The sequence below is a fragment of the Clytia hemisphaerica genome, unplaced genomic scaffold (genome assembly GCF_902728285.1).
Source record: "Clytia hemisphaerica strain Z4C2 unplaced genomic scaffold, Clytia hemisphaerica genome assembly, whole genome shotgun sequence".
NCBI lineage: Eukaryota > Metazoa > Cnidaria > Hydrozoa > Leptothecata > Clytiidae > Clytia > Clytia hemisphaerica.
The window spans coordinates 253,450-275,022 of NW_027104591.1; the positions used below are offsets into that span (position 1 = coordinate 253,450).

At 37.0% G+C, this 21,573-nt stretch overlaps 2 protein-coding genes across 3 annotated transcripts; one reads left to right on the forward strand and one right to left on the reverse strand.

The window, feature by feature from the left end:
- Window positions 1-1,160: 1,160 nt before the first annotated feature.
- LOC136823662 (ankyrin repeat domain-containing protein 42-like) lies at window positions 1,161-20,222 on the reverse strand. Of its 2 annotated transcripts, none has more exons than XM_067079835.1 (17): window positions 20,166-20,222; window positions 16,421-16,581; window positions 16,098-16,205; window positions 14,031-14,076; window positions 13,828-13,901; window positions 13,413-13,490; window positions 13,019-13,076; window positions 12,757-12,854; window positions 12,238-12,307; window positions 11,791-11,823; window positions 11,429-11,554; window positions 4,652-4,708; window positions 4,220-4,324; window positions 3,619-3,684; window positions 2,938-3,064; window positions 2,356-2,494; window positions 1,161-2,057 (listed from the first exon to the last, which is right to left on the reverse strand). In XM_067079835.1, exons 1-17 carry the CDS (start codon window positions 20,170-20,172, stop codon window positions 1,455-1,457), a joined length of 1,956 nt encoding a protein of 651 aa, XP_066935936.1. In that variant the 5' UTR covers window positions 20,173-20,222; the 3' UTR covers window positions 1,161-1,454. The 2 variants fall into 2 exon arrangements, with proteins under 2 accessions (XP_066935936.1, XP_066935935.1); XM_067079834.1 differs by lacking the exon at window positions 20,166-20,222 and adding an exon at window positions 17,087-17,202.
- Window positions 6,005-10,629, forward strand: LOC136823660 (uncharacterized). Its single transcript, XM_067079833.1, has 3 exons — window positions 6,005-7,268; window positions 7,567-8,030; window positions 8,345-10,629. The coding sequence occupies exons 1-3, from the start codon at window positions 6,167-6,169 to the stop codon at window positions 10,124-10,126; spliced, it is 3,348 nt and encodes a 1,115-aa protein (XP_066935934.1). The 5' UTR covers window positions 6,005-6,166; the 3' UTR covers window positions 10,127-10,629.
- Window positions 20,223-21,573: the final 1,351 nt, after the last annotated feature.

Genomic DNA, 21,573 nt, shown 5'->3' on the forward strand with positions numbered 1-21,573 from the left:
ATTTTGTATCTTCTGTGGAGACCTTGCAGTTACAAGTCTGAAGAATATGCTGCCGATCTAGCCGGAAGACCTGTTTAATCTGTACAGGCAAGAATGAGAAGAAATGAGAATTTTTCTTATAATAAAACACCTTATTTTCAACAAGACAGACCAATTGACAACAATTTCCCAACAGAGGAATTTCTGTCTTCCGTTTGAAGAAACAAGCAGACATCTTGATTCCGCTCAACTGTCTACATACAGAAATGCTGAATCAGCTAAATTCCAAAACTGTCTTCAGGCGACTCCAAAACAGGAAAGCGATTTTCGTGTTTATTTTGATACGCCTCAAAGTAGGTTGGAAACGAAGACGAAGACGGTATTTGCTAAACAGTGGAACCGAGGCAAACCAGACATTAGCGAGTTTATTCATCGGAGGATATCGAAGGCAACGGTAAGTGAAGTTGACGCAAAACAAAGTCGAAAGTTTATGTACGGCTCTAAATCGCCTTTGCTTTCCTAAACCGGCGACGGTATTTTGGTATTTTTACAGTCGTCGAGAAAAGTGGACGGCGATGTCAACTTTGCTTTATACCGTCTCCTTTGATTTACCTCAAATACAACTCGGTATTCACGTTATACAGGCATGCAAGTTATACAGTGAAATAGGTGAAGATTAGTCTTCCTATGAAATTGTAGACAACTAAACCAAAATCCGGAAAAATAATTCCAGCTCAAATAACAGCTCTCCCCTTCCGATCTGGCGCACAACTTCGACGCACGCGACCAAAATAAGTTTGATCAAAGAAATTGACCGCGCGCGCGATTTCTATTTTGGGTAGGCGATAACGGATACGATAATTAATGAAAAGCTCGTTACATTTTTAATGATGAAATATAAATTAGCAGCTCGTTAATTTTTGTTTGGTTACCACCATTTCCTTGTTTAAATGAAACACGTCTACCTTCAGAAACAATTCATATAGCTAATTATCTTGACTGGGATGAAAGAATCCGAAAAAATGACATCATATTGGACTGGAAGCATAAAATTTTCAAAAATATTGATGTTCCTGTCAAATACGTGTTGTGTTGTCTTCCAACTTCTGTGATAAATGACCTACTCCAAAATAGAAAACAAATGCTGTAGATATTGTTTGAAGATGTAAACGAGTGGGCGATTTTCACAACAGAGAGATCTTAGTCTTTTATTTCTTGACGTGCATTTATATCAATTTTATTTACAAAAGTTTCAATTAAATTAATATCTACAAAATAATTAAATAATTAAAAAAATTTACACTTACAGAAGTGCACTAAAAGGGCTAAAGATATACCTTATATTGCTCTACTCCCGATGCCCTAACTAATCCTTGTTTAGAACTATAAGGAAAGTACTTCAAATAGCTGAATGAATTTCTCAGCTGGCCCTGACCCTTTTATATTTTAATTTTCATCGGGAAATCGGGGAAATATTAATCGGAATCAGAAGAAGATGAAGAATCCGATTTTTTGAAAACGGAAGTGATTTTATTGAAGATAGATTTGTCTTTTTCATCACTGCTGCTTTGTTCATCTTGAGGTCGAGAATTTTTCTTCTCCTTTTTCGAATGTTTCTGTCCACTTTGTTTCGAAGAAGAACTTTTCAGCGAAGAACGTTCAGAGTGACGGCTACCGTTATTGTTTTTATCATCACTATGGCTACCTGAATCTGATTGGTTCGAATCTGAACTTGATTGACGGCGCGATTTCAAGGAGCCATTGAAACTACTATTAGGTCGACTGTTGGTTGATTTTTTGAAATATTGACCTATGGACGCATCTGATTCTAAAGAGTTTGTTCGGCGGCTTCTACTGCTTACACTAGCGCTTTTCGCGCGTCCACTCTTCGGAGGTCTGGGAGCCATAGATGGTGGTTTTTGATCACGTGGTACTGGAGATTTTTTGGTTGGCTTTTGTACAAGAAACACACCAGGTTGTGTTTTGTGTGTTGTGGAAGAAGGAGGGTGAGCGGTTCGAGGTCTGTTTTTCTTCTTCGCGTTGTTTAATGTGTGTTTTTCTTTTGTGGAAATAATCAACTGAAGTGGAATAAATGTTCAACTCAAACTAAGCACTAGTACCAGAATTTCAGCAAGCAAATTTCATTATTTTGATGTTACGCGCGCTATTTGGCAATACTTTTAGACTATTTGAAAAAGAAACAACGCAAAATTCTCTCCAAAAAGTCACTTTTTCTTTCATTCAGCAGACCATAATTTTTAATGATTTATTTTTCAAGTACAAATAAACAGAGACGCAGAAAAATAGGGTTGGCTCCGAACTACTTGTATGCGGATTCAAAAATTTCTTGTAAAGAAGGGGAATGGGTTGACAAACCTCGTCAACTTTACTGCGTTCATCTTCTAACTTGCGATGCAATTGGTGGATATGTAGTCTCATCTCGTCCAATTGCTGTTCCAGTTTTTCGCGCTTCAAACGCTCGTATTCGAGTTGTGATTCAAATTCACGAACAATCCTGTAACGAATACATCAAGAAATTAGGAGTATCTTCAACCACACCTTGATAATATTCAATTAACAAACCAAAAGATCTGACGTCAGAGCAAGAGCGGTGTTACAAAATGAACGCTGCACTGACAATTCATGATATAAATCACTGCATGTCTTCGACATCACACCGTAGACCCAACAGCTGATTGGTTGTAAGTGACGTAAAATCAGTCGATACGTCACTTGCAACCAATCAGCTGTTGGGTCCGCGACGTAATGTTAGAAGACATTGCAATGGTGCATATCATGAAAACATAATATGGAACATGTTAAGACCATGTTCACACGTTACGGTTCCTCGATCCGTAACGAAAATCATACCGAAGCGAAACGGAACAGTAACGTGTGAACATGGTCTAAGACGAAATAAGGTAAAACTTCAAAGGGCCAGGGATCCAGATCACTAACTTCGAGTGTTCTTTGTTTATCTTTGCTCTCTGAAGGTCATCATCTAAAACACCTCCAAGCTGAGTGAAATTCAATTTGGCGATCTCCAGTTGGTCGGTCAACTCTTTTAGTTTACGTCCAGCTCTCACTGAAGTGAAAAGAGAGGGAAAAACAACATTAGAAAGTAGAAACGAAGATTGCTACGATTGATTGGGGATTGTGCTTTTTCACTAATTCTCAGCTCCCGTCATAAAATCTCGTGAAATACCTTCTATAATTCGAATCTCTCTGCAATTCGAACTAATTATCGAGTTTACTCTATTATCCAGGGGCATCAAAAAATTTGTAAAAAACCTTCATAGCCATGCAGTAAATTTGCATTATCCAGGGGTAATTTTTAGAAGGTCGATTTAATGCTTGGTCTAACAGTAAAACAGTTGTCCCGGATTGAAAAATCGAGGGGTATGTCATTGGAAAAATCATACATCTCGTCCGTCCCCTCCCCCCATCAATGGACTTTTTCTGGAAAGGCCCATTCCTTGAATTTCCAGTTTTAGTGAAGTGCTTTAGCGATTGAAGGTCTTCGACTTAGACCTCTCCAACCTATACAAGTAAGAGAGAATAAGAAGAACAAAGCAGAGCTTGCGTGCTATATTGTATACGTCATCAATCAGTATCATGTAGATCTCAATATTTTCTTACATTTTGCATCGTTATCAATGAATTCTTTTCGGAACGTTTCGCTTTCTGTTGATTCATCTTCCATTTCTATGAAAGAAAACAGAAAATTGTTGTTTTAAACCAATAAGCCTCATTGTCTCTTCATGTGTCTCTTCACGTAGAAAAATCTAGTAAATCTGCCTTTCTCGCCTGTCGAAATACAGTCGACTCTCGCTAACTCGAGCTCGAAATCTCTCGAATTACAGAGAGATTTGAATAATAGAGAGTATTTCAAGACGCTTTCTCCTTGACGGGGATTGGAAACAAGTTTAAATTACAGAAAGATTCGAATAATAGAAGTTCGAATAAGCGAGAGTTTACTGTAGTATTCGAAGTGGTTGAGAAATGGATAACAGGGATTACATCCAATCTGACCAATCGGGGCAGATCTATCTACTGATATGAAAGGAACATGTAACTGCGTTTAGAAAACATTGTTTCGATTTTTTAGATTAAATTATCTAGCCATCAATATTACGGCCCGTCCCGAATAAAAAGTATTAAAAGGTATTCTTGGCTCCTTTTGAAGACTTCATTTCTAACCAATCAAATGACTTCATTTTGCTGTGAGAATTGGACCTACCGAAGACATCTTCGACGTCATGACCAAGTAACTTGGCGCATGCTAATTTCCCGAATCGCAATGCCACATCCTTCACTGTCTCTCCTGCTCGGTTTAATAACGATGCTGAGGAAAGAAAAATAATCATTTATTTGTGATCAAAAGATGAAAGTTTGATGGGAGAAAAATACCTTGTAGCAATAAGATTGATGCGGTATATTTTGCGAAAGCTAAAGAGATACAGATGTCTACATTGATATTAAAATAAAAACCGTCATCAGTCCTAGTTAATGCGTGTATTTAATGGATGGTAACATCCTGGCCTACTTAGTTGATTTTATTTTATTCTCTATCTTTACATGTAACCTTTCAATGTAAATGCAGGCAAATCAATTTCATCTGCATTTTCAAACATATATATGATGACTTTCGTTTTCCGGGGGTAAAACTTACTATCTGCCCCTTTATCGATCAGCCATTTCACAACTTCGATTTGTCCGCAACCTGCCGCTGAAAAGGAAGAGCAGTAGGTTCGTTGATAAAATCTTTGTCAAGTTTTGTAGCTGCTCCTACGCCAGGAAGGGAGGGGTAAAGTGCATTTTTTGCGTGATAGTGGACTGCAAAGTGAGAAAAACGAAGTTTTTCCAAAAGATACCGAAAATTATTTTAAAATTTGCACCTTAAAGGAATCAATCAACTAGCTCAACTTTGGCTGAAACATTGAGAACCTTTTTTTGTCAGCATATACGGTCGCCTCTTTGAGCCCTTCCAGATTGAAGCCATAGCCATATTTTGTATGGCAGAGTGGCAATAGCCAGTTCGGAAACACCAATTTTATTTCATGGCAATTTGATGCAGATGACTTTAAGGCCGGGTGGGTCATTGCTGTTAGTAAAATGTTGCAAGTTTTGATTTGAGTAAATTATTTATTAACCATAATATAACCAACCATTTAAACAGTGTTTTCAGTAACTTATTATGAAAGAAAAGCCGGAACTATCACAAATATCATGTTGTCGATTCTTGTTGCTTTTATCACCGGCAAACATGCTATTCTTGAAGATCAGGATTTCTAAATCGAGTATCCAATAAAATATGTTGTTTGTATTCTTCTCTACGGGATAAATAGCCATTTGCGAAGTAAGACTCCCCTGACCCTATGAGTTGCTTAGGTTTTTCTATCAGCAATGAGCGAATTTGAACACGATAAACGGAGGGCGAGAGTCTCGCAGTAGGCAACGACATATTGAATAATCTTTACATATGATAAATCAGAGGCTAACTGATTCACTCTCAAGCACAAAAACACCCCGAAATTTGTCCCTGTAAAAATACCCTAAAATTACAGCCCCGCTGGAGAGTTGACTTTTATTCAACCTTGGAACAATGGAATTTCTATATTCATTTTATCACCGCTGTGGAAAGTTCTACCGGGGCTGTGAGGCAGGGGTGTACGAAACAGCACCTGTTAAAAATAGAAAAATAGGCAATTTGGCTTTTTGTAAAGGTACAAGGTACAATATTGAGTGTTTTGGAGACAAAGTGGCGTGTAAGAAATTAAAAGAACATTCTATTTCAAATATTGATGTCAGAAGCTCTAGAGATGAATCAAAAGTTTCAATACCTCATTTATCAAACTGTGATTTCCCATTCAAATTCATTCTGCATGAAAATGAAATTTTGATTGATATGAGAAAAAGGTTTCTTCATTAGAAATTTATGAATTTGTAATCAATGTATATCACACTCCGTGAATCAAATCGCCATTCAAAAACTCCCTTTGTGTGAAAAAGAAAAAGAAAATGCGCAAAACCATGAAATATTTCTCCACTTGTGATGTAACAGTTTTTTATTGACAAAATGAAGAAGAAAATTTGAGGCAGCCTGTTAAAAAGCATCGTGAAACTTCGTAAAAGTTTGACACGAAGTAGACGAGTCAAGTGTGAACATTAATTGAATGTATTTAGAATGTCTTCATCAAGGAGCAGAAGTGAACAGCATTTGGATTTTGGACAATCATCAGACTCCAGTCATAGTATAGATTCAAAACGTAGCAACGAATCTTCAGGTGGGCGTTCCACCCATACCATAGAAAGCGCCCAAGAAACAGGGCGGCGGATTATTCTCCCGAAACTGATCGAGGAGCAGGTGTACTGGTTACGGTTGACAGGTCTCATCTTCTTTTTCTTGGAGGACATTTACAAAGACTTGTTACACAAAACTGGAAAACTTCCTACAAATCCAAAAGAGCTTTTCAACGTGCTGTGTAAAAACAAACATCGTGTTGAAGGTCTCTTAAAACGACAGAAGATCACGCAACAACAATATGACTTGATCTACCCAAGAAACAAGAAAACGGAGACGTGGAGATTCGATATTACCACCTTCGCTTTCATTGTTCGTTACTTCACGAACATCAAACCGCGTGGGGGCTGGAAACTAGTGAACAAGTTAGAAAGAGGTGACAAAAGCAAAGGAGCGCTTTTGATCGAAATCGAACATTTTGTGACAGAGAACATCGAGGGTAGCGAACCAATCAAAGGGTATTGTTTCGAAGAATTATGGTCACATATCATCTACTTCTTAAAAGCTTTTAAATGTAATATATCCGATGTTAAGGAATTAAAAACATTGACTTTCGAGAACGGAGTGGTCCCTGAAAAATATTGGAGATGCTTGATGAAGGCGCAAACATTGTATTTATCCGATCATCAAAAGAGAATCTACCAAGACATCTTAATTTTACAATTTGAAGATGAAAATTGCGAGAATAAAGAAGACATTGCAAAGTTGTTGGAAGAAAGCAAAATTACGAAAGAACTGGTCATTGATTTTGCAGAACAGGTTCAAAGTGGACATTTAATGGGAACAGATTTGTACTCTCGAATGAGTGACATCAACAAACGTTTAGAACAATCAGAGACGGAGAAGAAATTCTTGAAGCAGATGATCACATTTGAACGTACGGCGCATGCGTGCAAATCTCATTCGCATCCACATCACCATGGTGACAAGGCGACTGCAGAATTTGAAGATTCAGTAGATGCGTCTTTTGAACGGCCAGAAGTTGGTGAGTCTCTTCTTCTTTTCTCTATTCCCGTAAAACAACAATTACTCTTTAAAGTTTAAGTAATGTTAAAAATATGATTCATAACAAAAAAGAAACTTATTTGATGAGAATAGCGGTCTCGAAATGACCGAACGAAGAATAAAAGTGGATTCGGCATTTTAGGTCAATAATCACTTTCCCGCTCACTTTATAATATATCGAAAAAATCTCAGTACCCTTAAACTGTTTGACCAGAGATATTACAAATAACGCCAAGTCATATAGAATATTTTTAAAACATTTTCTCTTGATTCCACAGATATACGAGAGAAGAGCAAATACAGGGACGCTCAACGTAAACTGAAATCGTCTTATGCTTCGATGCTGTCACGTGACGATACAGATAACGACTTCGATTGTTGTTTACAAGCTTATGAAAACCTGGAAATGTTGGTCAAAACACAAAGTCGTGAAGCCAGGAAGGATGCTCAACCTTTTATTTCTTATAAAGAAGATTTCACGGATGAGAAAAATCTTTTTGCACAATCTAAAAGTGTTTTGTTAAGAGGTGTTCCGGGATGCGGGAAAAGTTATTTAATCCGGAAAGTCATCTCAGACTGGGTACATGGTTGTTTGTACACCGAAGTTCAGTTCATGTTTGTAATCGATTACAAAGAAATGCGAACGAAAGTGTACGATAGCATCTCTGATTTGGTGTCCATGATGTATCCTGCTATTTTCAAATTGCTGACGTGGCAAGAAATGACGGCCGTTCCGAACCAAGTAAGTAAGCTTTTATATCTAAGAAGGTTTATCAAAAAGACCAAGGGGAGGGGAAGTTTATTACTCGCTATTATCTTAAGCTTGCAGTAAGCTCTAGTTAACTCTCGCGAATTCAAAATCGAACGAGAAGCCTAATTTGTTTGAACTACAAAAAGATTCGAATTATAGAGAGTCTTTTACTGGGGTTTCCCTTGACGGCAACTAAGGATTAGTTCGAATTATACAAAGATTTACAATAATAGAAGTTCGAATTAGCAAGAGTCCGTTGTTTTTTTGTAGAGTATTGTCAACAATGCATTTTTGTTTATTCTTAGGTCATGGTTTTGATTGACAACTGGGAGTTGTATTGCAATTACGGGTATATCCAGCCCGAAGAATCCGAGTTCATCCGGTGCATGAACGCCGCGTTAGAGCCAAAAGGTGTTTTGAGTTCACACCGAGTGCTGATCGCTACACGACCCGAATCTATGGATGTCATCACAGACAACATGGCGCAAGTGAATTTCAGTATAGTTGACATACTTGGTTTTAGTGAGAACACAGTTGCAACGTACATTTCCAACTTCTACTGCTATAACCGGAAAATGCATAAAATTGTCAAGCAGAAACTTCAAGGGAATGAGCTGATGAGAAACGCAGTCAAACTACCCATCAATTTGTGGTCCTTCTGTTGCGTACATCAACACAACCCCAATGTAGGTGCCGTGACCTCACTCACTGAGTTATATTTCAACAAATTGGTGATGATGTTACAAGAAAACATGCAGGAACCACGAAAAGCGTCAGGACAAGCTGGAACCCGGTTGTACGATAACGGGATCATTGCATCATCCATGGTAGAAGCTGCACAATGTTCGTACCAATCCATGACCACAACTACACACGTACAGAGTCCTATGAAACCCATCAAAGAACTGTTAACCAGCATATATCTCTTCATGCTGAACGCTTCACCTCTGGACATTTTGCTGGATTCTAAATTCAAAGGTTGTTTACCAACACTGGCTGCTCTTCATGGTGCGTCCGTGTCAAACCCGACTCCTTCCACCACCCTCACATCATGCTTCGTGCAACGGTTGGACGTTCCGCACAATGCTGATTTCCTGAACCAATTATTTGTCACGTTCATGGCTCCGTACAAACGCGTCCGCGAATATCACCTTGGGAACGAATTCCTTCTTTTTTTGCAAACGTATTATGAATACCAAGGATATTTGGTTCAAAACCCACAACTGAAGAACAAAACGGTTCACATGAAGTTCCATGATATGCATCTGTTGGACGTCAGCTACTTGATCCATTTTTTAAACCATGAGCAATACCAACTGAACGTACAATCCATAGAAATACACACCCATGAACCAATCACTAAGAAACAGTTGGAACAATTAACCATCCATCTCCTGACCATCCCTAAAGTCACCATTGATATCAAATCTTTCGGTCAATCATCAGAAACGCTGTACCACGTTTTTGAAAATTACCATGATACCAGGGAATTCGAAGTTCGAACAAAAGAGTTACAAATCACTCAAGCGTATCAATATGATTTCCAATACGCCGTCAATTTTGATTGGTTGGTATTCCTCAACCATTTTCATTTGTCACTCAAAACAATGGATACCTCGTACCTGATTGGTGGATTAGAAAACGTGCTCCCAAGAGGCATTGCGACACGGCAAGGCATCCATTTAACACACTTCAAACTGACATTACGTTCGCAGATTGAAGCCATTCCAAGCACCATTCCAAGCACCATTCTGACGCTCATCAAACATTTCATGTGTTTGAAAGATTTACAGTTGGTTTTCACACAAGCTGATAAAGACGAAGACTACCTCTACATCAGTATCGGAAAAGCACACCGGACATTGGAGGAGATCCGGAAAATTGAATTACCGGTTGTCAAGTATTCCATCTACAAAGCCTTGCATCAAGAAGATCAAATCATGCCGAATAATTTGCAAAGGATTGTCATCCGAGGTGATTATTGTTCCTTTGAGTTCATCATGAACGCTGAAGAGAAAAATAAGATCGCTCTCGTTGTTGATCGAGATGATGAGAATTTTGTGGATGTCGAACTCATGACTTTTTGAGCAATCTGATTGGTTTGCGATGAGATAAAGAGGTTTTGAATACACACTGAGAGGTAGCACTTTGTTTGGCTAAAAGTTAACATCGCTTTGATCAGATAGAGAGCTTTCCGAATTTCTTTTTTATAATTGACAAAAAAATCATTTCGATTGTATTGGACATAGGTCTTTGGATATTCAAGAAATGAAATATCCCAAAAGCAATTCAATTCGCTATATAATACATCGGTCAAAACTAAAATGGCGAGACATGAATTTAACGTGTACAAATATGAAAGTATTTTTCACACAAAGGAACAGTGAATACTGGAATACTGTCTGTTGTAACGCTTTCTCTTGACACGCGAGAAAAGTAAAGAAAAGTAAGCGAATCATAAGTATTGAGAGACAACACGAGGTTCCAAAGCTGACATTGTAAGGCTTTATTACTGATGGATTATTTATTTTATACTTTAAACTGATTTAAAAAAAATGTAAATATAATTTTAGAATGTACACAAAATGAATTTAATAAACCTTTCTCATTCTTTAGACTGAGAAACATCCACGACTTATGTATTTAGGCCACAGGTTTCTGTAAGGCCCAAAGGACTAAATGGCGCACTTTAAGCTTTTCCAAGGAACAAAGTGAATATCGCAAAAAAATATCTCGAAAATCCGCGTAGCTTCTGATTGGTCAAGCGCTGAAATTCTATTGTAATCTAACGTTACCTCGGAAGGATTTGCTACCAAACCACGGCACACTTTTCAACCAAAGAACGCCATCTACCCCTTCGGGGTTTACAGAAAGCTGTGCTTTAGACCAACTAACTAAGAATCAGCTTCGGTAGCGTACGAAGGAAAATACTTCTAAATAGCCCACAAGCTTTTCTCTAAATGTTTTCTCTTTGATTGAGTTTGATCCCGAACTATATTTTTTGAAGCAATCCTTTCCTCCTTCAACCTAAGAAATCCTATGTCAAAAATTTAAAAGTTAATTGAGTTTGGTCCCGAACCAAAGTTTGTTTGAAGCATTCCTTATAGTAAGGGGTTCAACCCTACGGTCTTAAAGGTTTTGTTTGAAAATGAGTTGATACCTTTTGCTTAATTGCTAAATTCTAAATTATAAGCTTTTTCAAATTGAATTGACATGGATGTGGAGCAAGATTGGTAAGAAAAGGGAAAGGAAAAATATCTTTTTGTCAATTCAGCACGAAATCGAACAGCGAACAATAATAGGAGATATTCGGCCTGATATAAAACACGTGTCTGATATGAAACGGAAACGCTAAACCTTTAAAGTCATCCAAACGAATGAAACCATACCTTTATGTAGAGGAGTGCTATTGCGATCGTCTCGCTCATTAATAGAGGCTACCCCAGTTTCAACAATCATTTGTAGGTAAGCGAGATCACCTTTGAATGCACTTGTATGTGCTGGGTACGAAAGATCTAAAAATGACAAAAAAAGTTACAAAAGAACATCATATTATAGGCTCAGAATGAGATAGGGGAAGCTATTGACTGGAACGAACACCCTAAATGATGAAAAAAAACTTTCGTTTCCAAAAAAGTATGATCGTTGCAAATATTCGAAAGTTTTTGTTAAGGTAGTAAACATATTGACAGTTATTGACAACATTATGAAGTATATCCTTTTCGAAAGTTTAAAGACAACGGAGACACACCTTCAGCAGTTTCAGGATTGTCGACGTCATATTCTAAACAGATAGAGGGAGGAAGAGATTATGAAAATCACCTAATATTGGATCGAAGTACAGCATTGTAAATGAGGATATTATGTGGAGTCTCCATAACTCGGGGAGTTATTCCTCTTTTCGAATTATGGAGCAAGGTTTATAAAAGGCATTGTTAACTAAAGGGACCATAAAACCTGTTCGAGTTAAGGAGACGTTCGAGTTGTAGAGGTTCGAGTTAAAGAGAGTCCACTGCATTTCGTGTATACACAAAACTTAAACAGACTTTCAGAAAATCCATATCGGAAGAGGGAACCCTGGGTTAACAAATGTTGAAGAGCAGCCATTCAAAGAACTTGAAGGCTTAATCATCCACAAAAGAATAGTTGGAACATAAAATGATTATTGAATGAATAATTGAAGTAGTGAATTTTATACCTATAACTTTGAGGTAGTCTACGCATTCTTTCTTGTAATATTGGATGGCGCAATCGATTGGCTTTTCACCCTACAAAGATGAGATGGTGATAGATTACAAGCATGGTGAGCATGATGTTATGAGAGATTTAGAGGGAACTCTTTTGTTGATTTCAAGGGACCTAACACCAACTTTGACTTTATCTTTCATTTTTTTTCTTCTAACTTTTCTTGAATCTTTTTATTCCATAATATCCCACTTATCTTTTCAACAAGCATCTATTTGATTCAAATTCTATCAAAAGTTAAAGCCTTTTTTGTCTCTGCTACAGATCATATTGAGAGATTTAGTTATATCTTTGAAATTACGAGACGGGGTAGTCTGGCATGCTAGACGATCAAATTTAAGAGAGTAGGTCTTGTTAAGGAAAGCTGAAGCAAAGTTTATTCAAACTAACATTTTCATGTAATATTCATCGTATTTTCAACAACTACATTACTATATCAAGAGGCAAGCGAGTAAATAAGTAATTCGGATACCATATCATTCCTGGCTTTGATGATTGCATTGATATTTTTACACGTGGCAATAATCAGCTTCAAGCAAAGCACGTGACCTTCTGATGCTGCCAAGTGTGCTAAAAAATGTTTTGTCCTTCATTAAGCTAAGCTTATTCCTCAAGTTATGCGTGTAAAAAGCCTCAAATGCGAATTAACGAGCCTCCGTAAAAAAAGTCAAATTCTATTAAATATTTTTCGCGAATTAGACCCTAGCCTAAATTTACAGCCAAGACAGCCTTACCTAGACTATTTCCATTAGGATCAAGACTTGTGATGTCACAACCCCATTTAACCAACAGCTGAAAATAAGAGAATACCTTAGAAGTGTCACTGACCACCAAACAAAAGCTATCTTTGCTTACCTGGGCTTGGGAAATGTTCACCTTTCCTTACCAGAAATAAAATTAGGAATTAATGCGAAGGATATGGTACGAATAAAACTCCAAACCCATTATATTAAAGGGAAAAGAGCAAACGGTTGACTGAAAAAGAATTTCCATCATCATTCTTTTTCCCCCTTAACCACACTTTGACAGATCTGAAAACAAATAAGAGGTGGTGGTGGCTTCCAAATAAAGAATAAGGATAAAGGATTCACCCCCTCTCTCATTTGGAGGTTTATCATTGTCTAATACCTGAAAACAAGCAGTTCTTCCGTGATAAGCTGCTGTGTGTGCCGCAGTCCATCCCATATTATCTCGGGCTTCAATGTTCTAATAAAGAAAAAGGTTTAGGTATGAGTTTAAAGTGTGGAAAAATGTAACTTTTAGAGACTAGAGTAGTGTTGTGCTGTGTCGAAAGAAGTTAATTAAAGAAATTTCAAATCTTAAGAGATGGAGGAAGACGAAATCAAAACGTATCGAAAACAAAGAACAATGCAAACATGATTATTTTGATTATTTTAAATGTCTTACAATTTTGTTTTGACACATGATATTTAAAAATTGCTTTGTTTAATTGAGTCTGATACATTAGGAAAACATTTGTGTACATTTTATGACTTTTATACATCTTCAAACATTATGAAAAGAGTGTGTTATGAAAACATACGATGCCTTTACGTAGGATTTCTTGAAGTGTCTGACTGTTTCCATGGGATGAAGCAAGGTGTGTTGGTGTTTTTTCTGAAAAAGAAAAGGTATAAAAATACTGTGTGATAAAAATATACACCTTGCCTTCTTCAACGACTCCTGCATAAACTAAAGATCAAAACAAAAACAAATGAGAAATTTTGAAATTTGAAATAAGAATACCCCTAGAATCAACCAAGTTTAAATCAGCTCCGTTTGCTGCCAATGCCTAAAATGTGAACAAATTGATATAAAAGATGATGATATATATATATGGTGAAGATCAGAGATCTGACCTCAAGGAGAGAAAGTGTTGAAAATACGAAATAAAATAAAGATGAAACATAAAAAGGCACTAATATTTTTATAATTATACGTTTTTTTTTCCATTTTTTTGAATTTTTCTAAATATATAAATCAAACCAATCAAACATCCTGTCAAGAAATGAGAATTTTATGCGAAAAAGAACCAACAAACCAATAGACATAAAGTTTAAAAAGCCAAGCAGAAAAACACAAACACCAAAACCCACTCAAAAACCCAACCAATGCAATCTGGAGTCCCTGACTTGCGACAGGTGCAGCGGCTTTAAACATGTTTTATGGACGTCCAACACTCAGCCTCCCCCAGATTGCATAACCCTGAACCGACCCGCAGTCCAAACAAACTAACAAACATAGAAAAATAAACAAAAACTCCCACACAAATACAAAGAAACAAAAAAGGGTAAACAACAGACAAGAACAAGAACAAGACTAACGACAAAAAACACAAATTTTTTAAAAAGTAGGCCCAGAAACCCGGTTCGACACCTAAAGTCCGTGCAGCCGTCTGTACGGGAAAGAACGAAAAAGAAATGACTGAGAAAACTAACATACAATATAAAAAAAAAAAAAAAAAAAAAAAAAAAAAAAAAAAAATGTTTCAATTTTTCAAAAATGCAGTTGCGCTAAAAAACCATTTAAAGATTCTCCGAATTTCATAAAAGTCTCTGGAAATCTATCAAAACACTTTACTATTTTGTTTTCGCAAGAAAGATCTTTCAGCTCCCTGATTGAGCATGCGCTTGAAAAGTTCTGAAATTCTGGGCAGAACATCTTCAAAAAGAAGAGTGCATCTAGCAATGCGTAGGACCTCAGAATATATAGAGCTGTAAAAGATGATTGATGGTAAATTACTATCTTTATGTGGCATTCTCACAATGAAAAAGGGAAAGGCGTCTCTCTTGTCAAACAATTTGTAGCGAAAGATGTTATTTTCAATGCTTATATCTAAATCCAAAAACGTTGCATGTGTTCCATGATGTTCAACTTTCAACTGTAGCTCTTCCGGATATATATCATTATAACATGAGAAAAAATCATCTCTATCATTAATAGCGCAAAGGTCATCAATAAATCTACCAACTGAATGAAAATTGTATGCTCTAGGAGAACTAGTAGATATCAAATTTTGTACATATTTAGATTCGTAATAATAAAGAAAAAGGTTAGCCCAAAATGGAGCTGGATCTATTCCCATCGGGATACCGATGTTTTGTCTGAGTATATGATTACCAACTTTGAAATAGCAATTCTTGATTAAAAATTCAACACACTCTGATAAGGAAATGTTGGTAAAAAATCTGTTATCTTTTCCTTTTGCTGTCCAATAGACTGAATTTGCAGAAAATCCAAGTTTATTGCGACATGCCCCATCAAAAACGAAATTAATGATATCTGTCAAAGTTTTTACAAGTAATTCATGAGGAAGAGTGGTATAAAGTGTAGCAAAATCGAAGGTAGAAATTCTTTGTGCTTTTTTCTTTGCATTTATCCGATTTAGATGTTCAATAACCGGTGAAGAATTTTGAACCACCCAAAATTTGCTAAACCCAGAAAAGAATCTTGATTTTCTGTGAAAACTTTCAACATGTTTGTAGAGAACTTTAAAAACATTTGAAACAACTGCGGTCAACGGTTTGGTGCTACAAGTTTTAGAGGCTACAATAAATCTGAAACCAATAGGATTTTTATGCATTTTTGGCATCCAATACATGATGGGAAGAGTTTTCATTTTTTCTATCAATCCTAAACCAAAGCGCTTACACATTTCCTCATTTGTATTGATGATGGTATTGAAGTCTATGTCACTAGGCAAGTATGTATTATTGCCTGAAACCTCAGCAATGAGTTAAGTTAGAATCGATTTGTTAAAACGATATGAGGGGGGGGTGTCAGTCATATGACAAAAAGAAATTATCAACCAACCTGCATACACTTGCTGCGACCTCTGATGGCTGCAATATGAGCTGCTGACCACCCATCTTTAGATCTTGCATTGATATTTGCACCGTGCCATAACAACCAATGCATACACTTAAATAAAAAGTTGTTTCAAAACATTTTCCAATCATCAGTTCGAAAATTTTAGACCTAGAAATTTTACAGATACTCCACATTTTTGAATGGTGAAAGCTATATACTTTTAATATGTATAACTATTTGACATAAGTCTTTTGAAAGATTTCAAAGGGTTTGTCTACGGATTGATATATTTAAAACCGCTTGTATTCTTATGAAAAAATCTGTACCTCAAGGGATCCGAAATGAGCAGCCCAATGCAGCGGTGTAAACTTGAACTTTTGGTCACAAACATCAATATCTTCAGCCCCTTGATGAATTAATCGTTGAAGTTCAATCACATAACTTTGTTGAATGGCATCCTTAGTGGACTTACAAATGGCTCTCTTTCCTAAAATAATAACAATAACAAAAATATATAATAAAAACATAAATCGCATTGATTCCAATACACCGATTTCGAATTAGATTTTTGCCATCCATATCATTTATAGATCTTAAAAGCCATCCAATTATAGATTGACTGGTCTCTGTACTTGATTTGACGCTTTTGTTCTTGCCTGTTTGAGTAATGTTATTCTTAAGATGCATAAGTTAATATTACATTACAGAAAAAAATTTGATCGCATTCCATTGGTTCGATTGCGATTTTTGTTCAAAGTTGTTCGATTGACACCGTCTGGAAATGGTTTACGCAGCTCCGCTCGCAGCTGTACTCTATCATTTTAGAATTTTGGTGATTTACTCGCTGACAGAATTACAGGTAAGTAAAACAGCCTGGTCCGATAATAAGAAATCATCCAAGATCATAAATTTCAGTTAGGGAAACCATCCAGGATCCTGCCATTCTATAAGCCAGCAAAAACTGAATGACACTTGTAAGCTAAAGTTCTTACCATTTCCCATCGAAAACAACCAAAAACATTCCTACTTCCCAAAGCCGGAGACCAAAACAATTTATCTTCTAAGATTATGGTGCCCTTTTGGATCTATTGTTTAGGCCATCTAAAATGGCGGAAATAGTTGCGGAAAGACAAAGGCGACCGCTGCTTCGAGGGTGGTAACGCCAAAACGTCCAATATGATCTTCCAATAGAAGGCAAGTTAGTTCCGCGTGAGTTACGTCATGCACTCCACCGCAGCGCACAACGAAGCGTGTTTCAATGAATATCATTAATTATAAGAATATCTTAAGTGCTTACCTTCAGTAAACTTTGAGTGCTTCATTGAAAATGAAGAAGGTAAGAAGGAAAAAATGCGCTGGATAATTTTCATTGTCTGTTACATTTGATCAATCATCGCTGAAAGTTTGAAAAAGTTTTTCCAACGCAAAACAAAATTTCAGCCAATTAAAAGCAAAGTGTGCTTATACTTACTATGTTTGTTACATCGACTAGGCTAAAAAAAGTGTGAAAAGACACAAACGTCATTCTTTAATGAGTGATGTTATAATTTTTTTGATTGCGGCCGCGTACAGGAACTCGCCAAATGTTCCTAACTGAATTTCAAGATGGCAGGAATTCAGACATTTCTTGATTGCTGCTGGACGTGTAACCTCAAAGTCAGGTTTATTTTGATTTAACTTTGTACTTTAATGACCAGCCAGGTCTTAATTTGAGGGCTATGCATGTTAGCCTCCACTGACGCAAGTTACCTGACCTCACGGTAGTCGGTGGCGTGGTACCGGGTGACCCACGAAAAAGTTCAGACGTTTCCCGACGTCTTGAGGCCGAACAAATGTCCCAAAGTGCTTGGAGTTTGATATTTAGAAAGTAGATATCCTAACTTAAAATTTGTACCATCACTAAATTTGACCAACTTGTTCTCTACTTATGAGCTTTTAAAGTCAAAATTCACTTTTCGAAAAGTGTAAAAAACACGTAAAAAAGAGGTATTAAATTCATGCAATCAATTAGAAAATCACTTACAAATTGACTTATTTAACGAGTTTTATGACATTAATAATTAATGAAAACACCTTTGAAAGTATTTTTGTTTAACACAAGACTAGTTTTTATAAAAATTGGCGCTTTCATAGATTCTTTTCAAAAACTGTATATCAAAAACATCTAAAAATACCAAATTTGATACCCCTTTTTTACGTGTTTTTTACACTTTCCGTAAAGTGATTTTGACTTTAAAAGCTCAAAAGCAGAGAACAAGCTGGTCAAATTTAGAAAGTGATAGCTCAAATTTTAAGTTAGGATATCTACTTTCTAAATATCAAAACTCCAAGCACTTTGGGACATTTGTTCGGCCTCAAGACGTCGGGAAACGTCTGAACTTTTTCGTGGGTCACCCGGTATGATATGAGATAGTACAGTCAAAACTACAACTGCTTAACTTGGGACTATCTGACAAAACATGGGATGGCAATTTGACTACTATTTCACCCAACCTCCAAAGTCATTTGATTTGAGTTAATATACAGCGTATTAAAAATTACACGATTTCTCTTTCGCACCAAGTAGGCTTTTAAATCGAAATATGAAAAAAATCTGTGGTGGAACACCACACATGAATGTCTGGAACGAAGAAGACCAAACTAGTGGCAAAACAATGGAGCGTTTGACGCCACTCGCGCAGCAAGTTACACACTTGTTATTTGTTAATCTCATCAGGCTATAGGCGGTTAGGTGGTGGGCGTTCTCTAATTTCTCCAATCAGCGTCCAATCACCAGACGGTGTCAATCGAACGAATCGAACACTGAATCAATTGAACGCAACCGTATAATTGCAATTCGATTGTCGACCGCAATTGAATCGCAATCGAATATTACCCAGGATTTTCTGTTCGATTGCTTCGATTACGTTCGATTGTATTCCATTACGTTCAATAATTGATTCAATTATATTAGATTTTATTCACTTTGGTAGAGAGCGGTATCAAATAATTTATACCTGGAACGTCATTGAAGGCAACGTCCCGAATTTCGATTATGACGAAAGTAAAGGAGGCATTTCCTGCCATATAAATCAGAGATTGGGGAGAATTTGCAATCTAAAAGCTGTCAATATCAAACACAAAAATATCTGGAAGGGAAGTCTTTCCCAAGAGGGCTCTCGATTATTCAACACCCTTCCCAGACCAATAAGACATTTGACAAACTGCCCCAAAGAAGTATTCAAAAAACACTGAGACACCTTCCTCACAACTGTTCCGAACGAACCTGCTTGCCCACTATTTTAACCTTAGGCAAGCTGACTCCAACAGCCGCATCGGACTCAACGAGTTGGATGAGCTGTTCAAGCAAAAGCAAAAAAGAGGTACAAAGAGGTAGGTAGGTAGGTACGGTACTTAAGCACTCGGCCGCCCGCTAAAAAGCCCTAACGGAGTGATCCAATTTAATTTAATCAAACTCATCAAACATAATCCTAAACGAACGAAATCAAAGATTATTCGAATGCAAATGACAATCGAACATAGTTCAACTATCAATCGAACCAATCTAACCTTACTCAAACGCAATCAAACACAATCGAATATTACCCAGGAATCGGCCGTTCGATTGACAATTGTATTGAGTGAGATTCCATTACGTTTGACAATCGAATCGCAATTATTCGATCGCGTTCGATTACGTTCGATTGGTTCGATTGCGATTTTTGTTTGAAGTTGTTCGCTTGACACCGTCTGGCAATCATTTTGAATGAAAACAAAAAAAGTTAAAAAGGGCGCGCTATGAGTGACAAGTTATCGTCGTGACATATGTTATGACAGAAAGTATGATTGATAAACTTGGTGGAGTTATCAAAAAAATTTGTTGTTGAGATTTAACAGTAGGTCGAAAAGGTAAAAAAAGTAAAAAGTAAGTGAAAATTTTGATTCTAAAAATTTCGGTCGCCAACTGGGCAGGGTTTAAGTGAAATTAAAAATACAGGCCAGATATCAACATGTCCCAAAAGTTAGAGCAGTTGACGGTAGAATTTTAGCAGTGAGGTAAGCCAGAGTGTTTTGAAGTTTTAAGATTCTTACCTGACATTACTACTTCCAATTGTTAACTGGAAACGTAACGATACGACGAAAAACTTTCAATTCAATTTCAAGCAGTTTAAAAAGTTCACAAGCTTAAAAATTCCATTTTCGAATACTTGGTGCCGCCATATTTGTTTACAAATTTTGATTTCTCATTACAGTCGGATGCTACGTGAATGTAAGTTCGCAGTCTGCTAAATCTTAGGGGTGGAGACAAAACGCAGAACGGCGGAATGCCGGAATGCCGGAACCGGAATAGCTGTTCCGGCCGGAATAGCTATTCCGCGGAATATGATTTTTTTTATTTTTTTTTATTTTTTGTAATACCTAATAGCTATTCCGCGGAATATGATTTTTTATTATAATAATAATCTTTCTCTTTTATCACCCCTGAGGGTATATCTATATATACATAATCATCCATAATCACCCATTACCACCCATAATCACCTATAATCAGCAATCGGCTACCTCATTGGCTGTTTTTCGTGTATGGTATATAAAGGAATGCACTCGTGCACTCGCTTGTGAAGTCATTCTAATACACCTTTCCCGGGGTGTTGTTTGGGATTTTATGTTTGAGTGTTTCCCTTAGATATAACTAAGATAGAACTAGATTAATTATACCTCACGGAAAATTTGACCGGCTAAAAACGCCGTACGACCCGGCAATCGTCCGTACGGGGACGTCCTGCAGCGCACCTTGCGCGGCCCGTAGCCCGGCGACCGGTAACAGTGGAGTGATGAAATCTCTCTTTCTCCAGAAAGTTTCAAGTCGTGAGACCTACCCAGTCCGGCGGTCATTCACGGTCCCGTACGGGTCCTTTACGGTCTCATAGCGCCCTTCCGTCAACTTTTCAGGACTTCAGACCTATTTTTTCGGAATCTGCACCCAAAAAAACATGAATCATCAAAACCTGGATAAAAATTTTAAAGGTGACTTTGACCCGCTTCGATCCGGGGATCCCTAATGCGTGAAACCAACGCTTTAAACCACTGGACCAACTTCTAGCCGAGTCTAGGTAATGTTCTAGTTGGTGAGTTGGGGAGTTGGGGAGTTGCTAGTTTCGAGTTGGGGAGTTCGTAAAACTTTACGGCGACCGAAAATTTTCTAATTTAAACAAAAGTAGCCCAAAAGTACAAATTTCAAATTAGCCAGTACCAAACATATTATTGACTTTAAGATCATGAAAATGGTAAGGTGCTGGCTAGCAAAGCCAAAATACTAAGTACTGTTATGTGATTGTCATAATGCTGACAACATGACACGTTCTTGTAAAAATATTGACAAATCTTTAATACAAGATTGTCAAACAAATTCCCCAAAAATATTGATCATACGCAAGTGATGCTTTGTATAAAAGGATATAAGTTGACAGTCTCTTCGCCTCAAAAATTCTTAGAGATA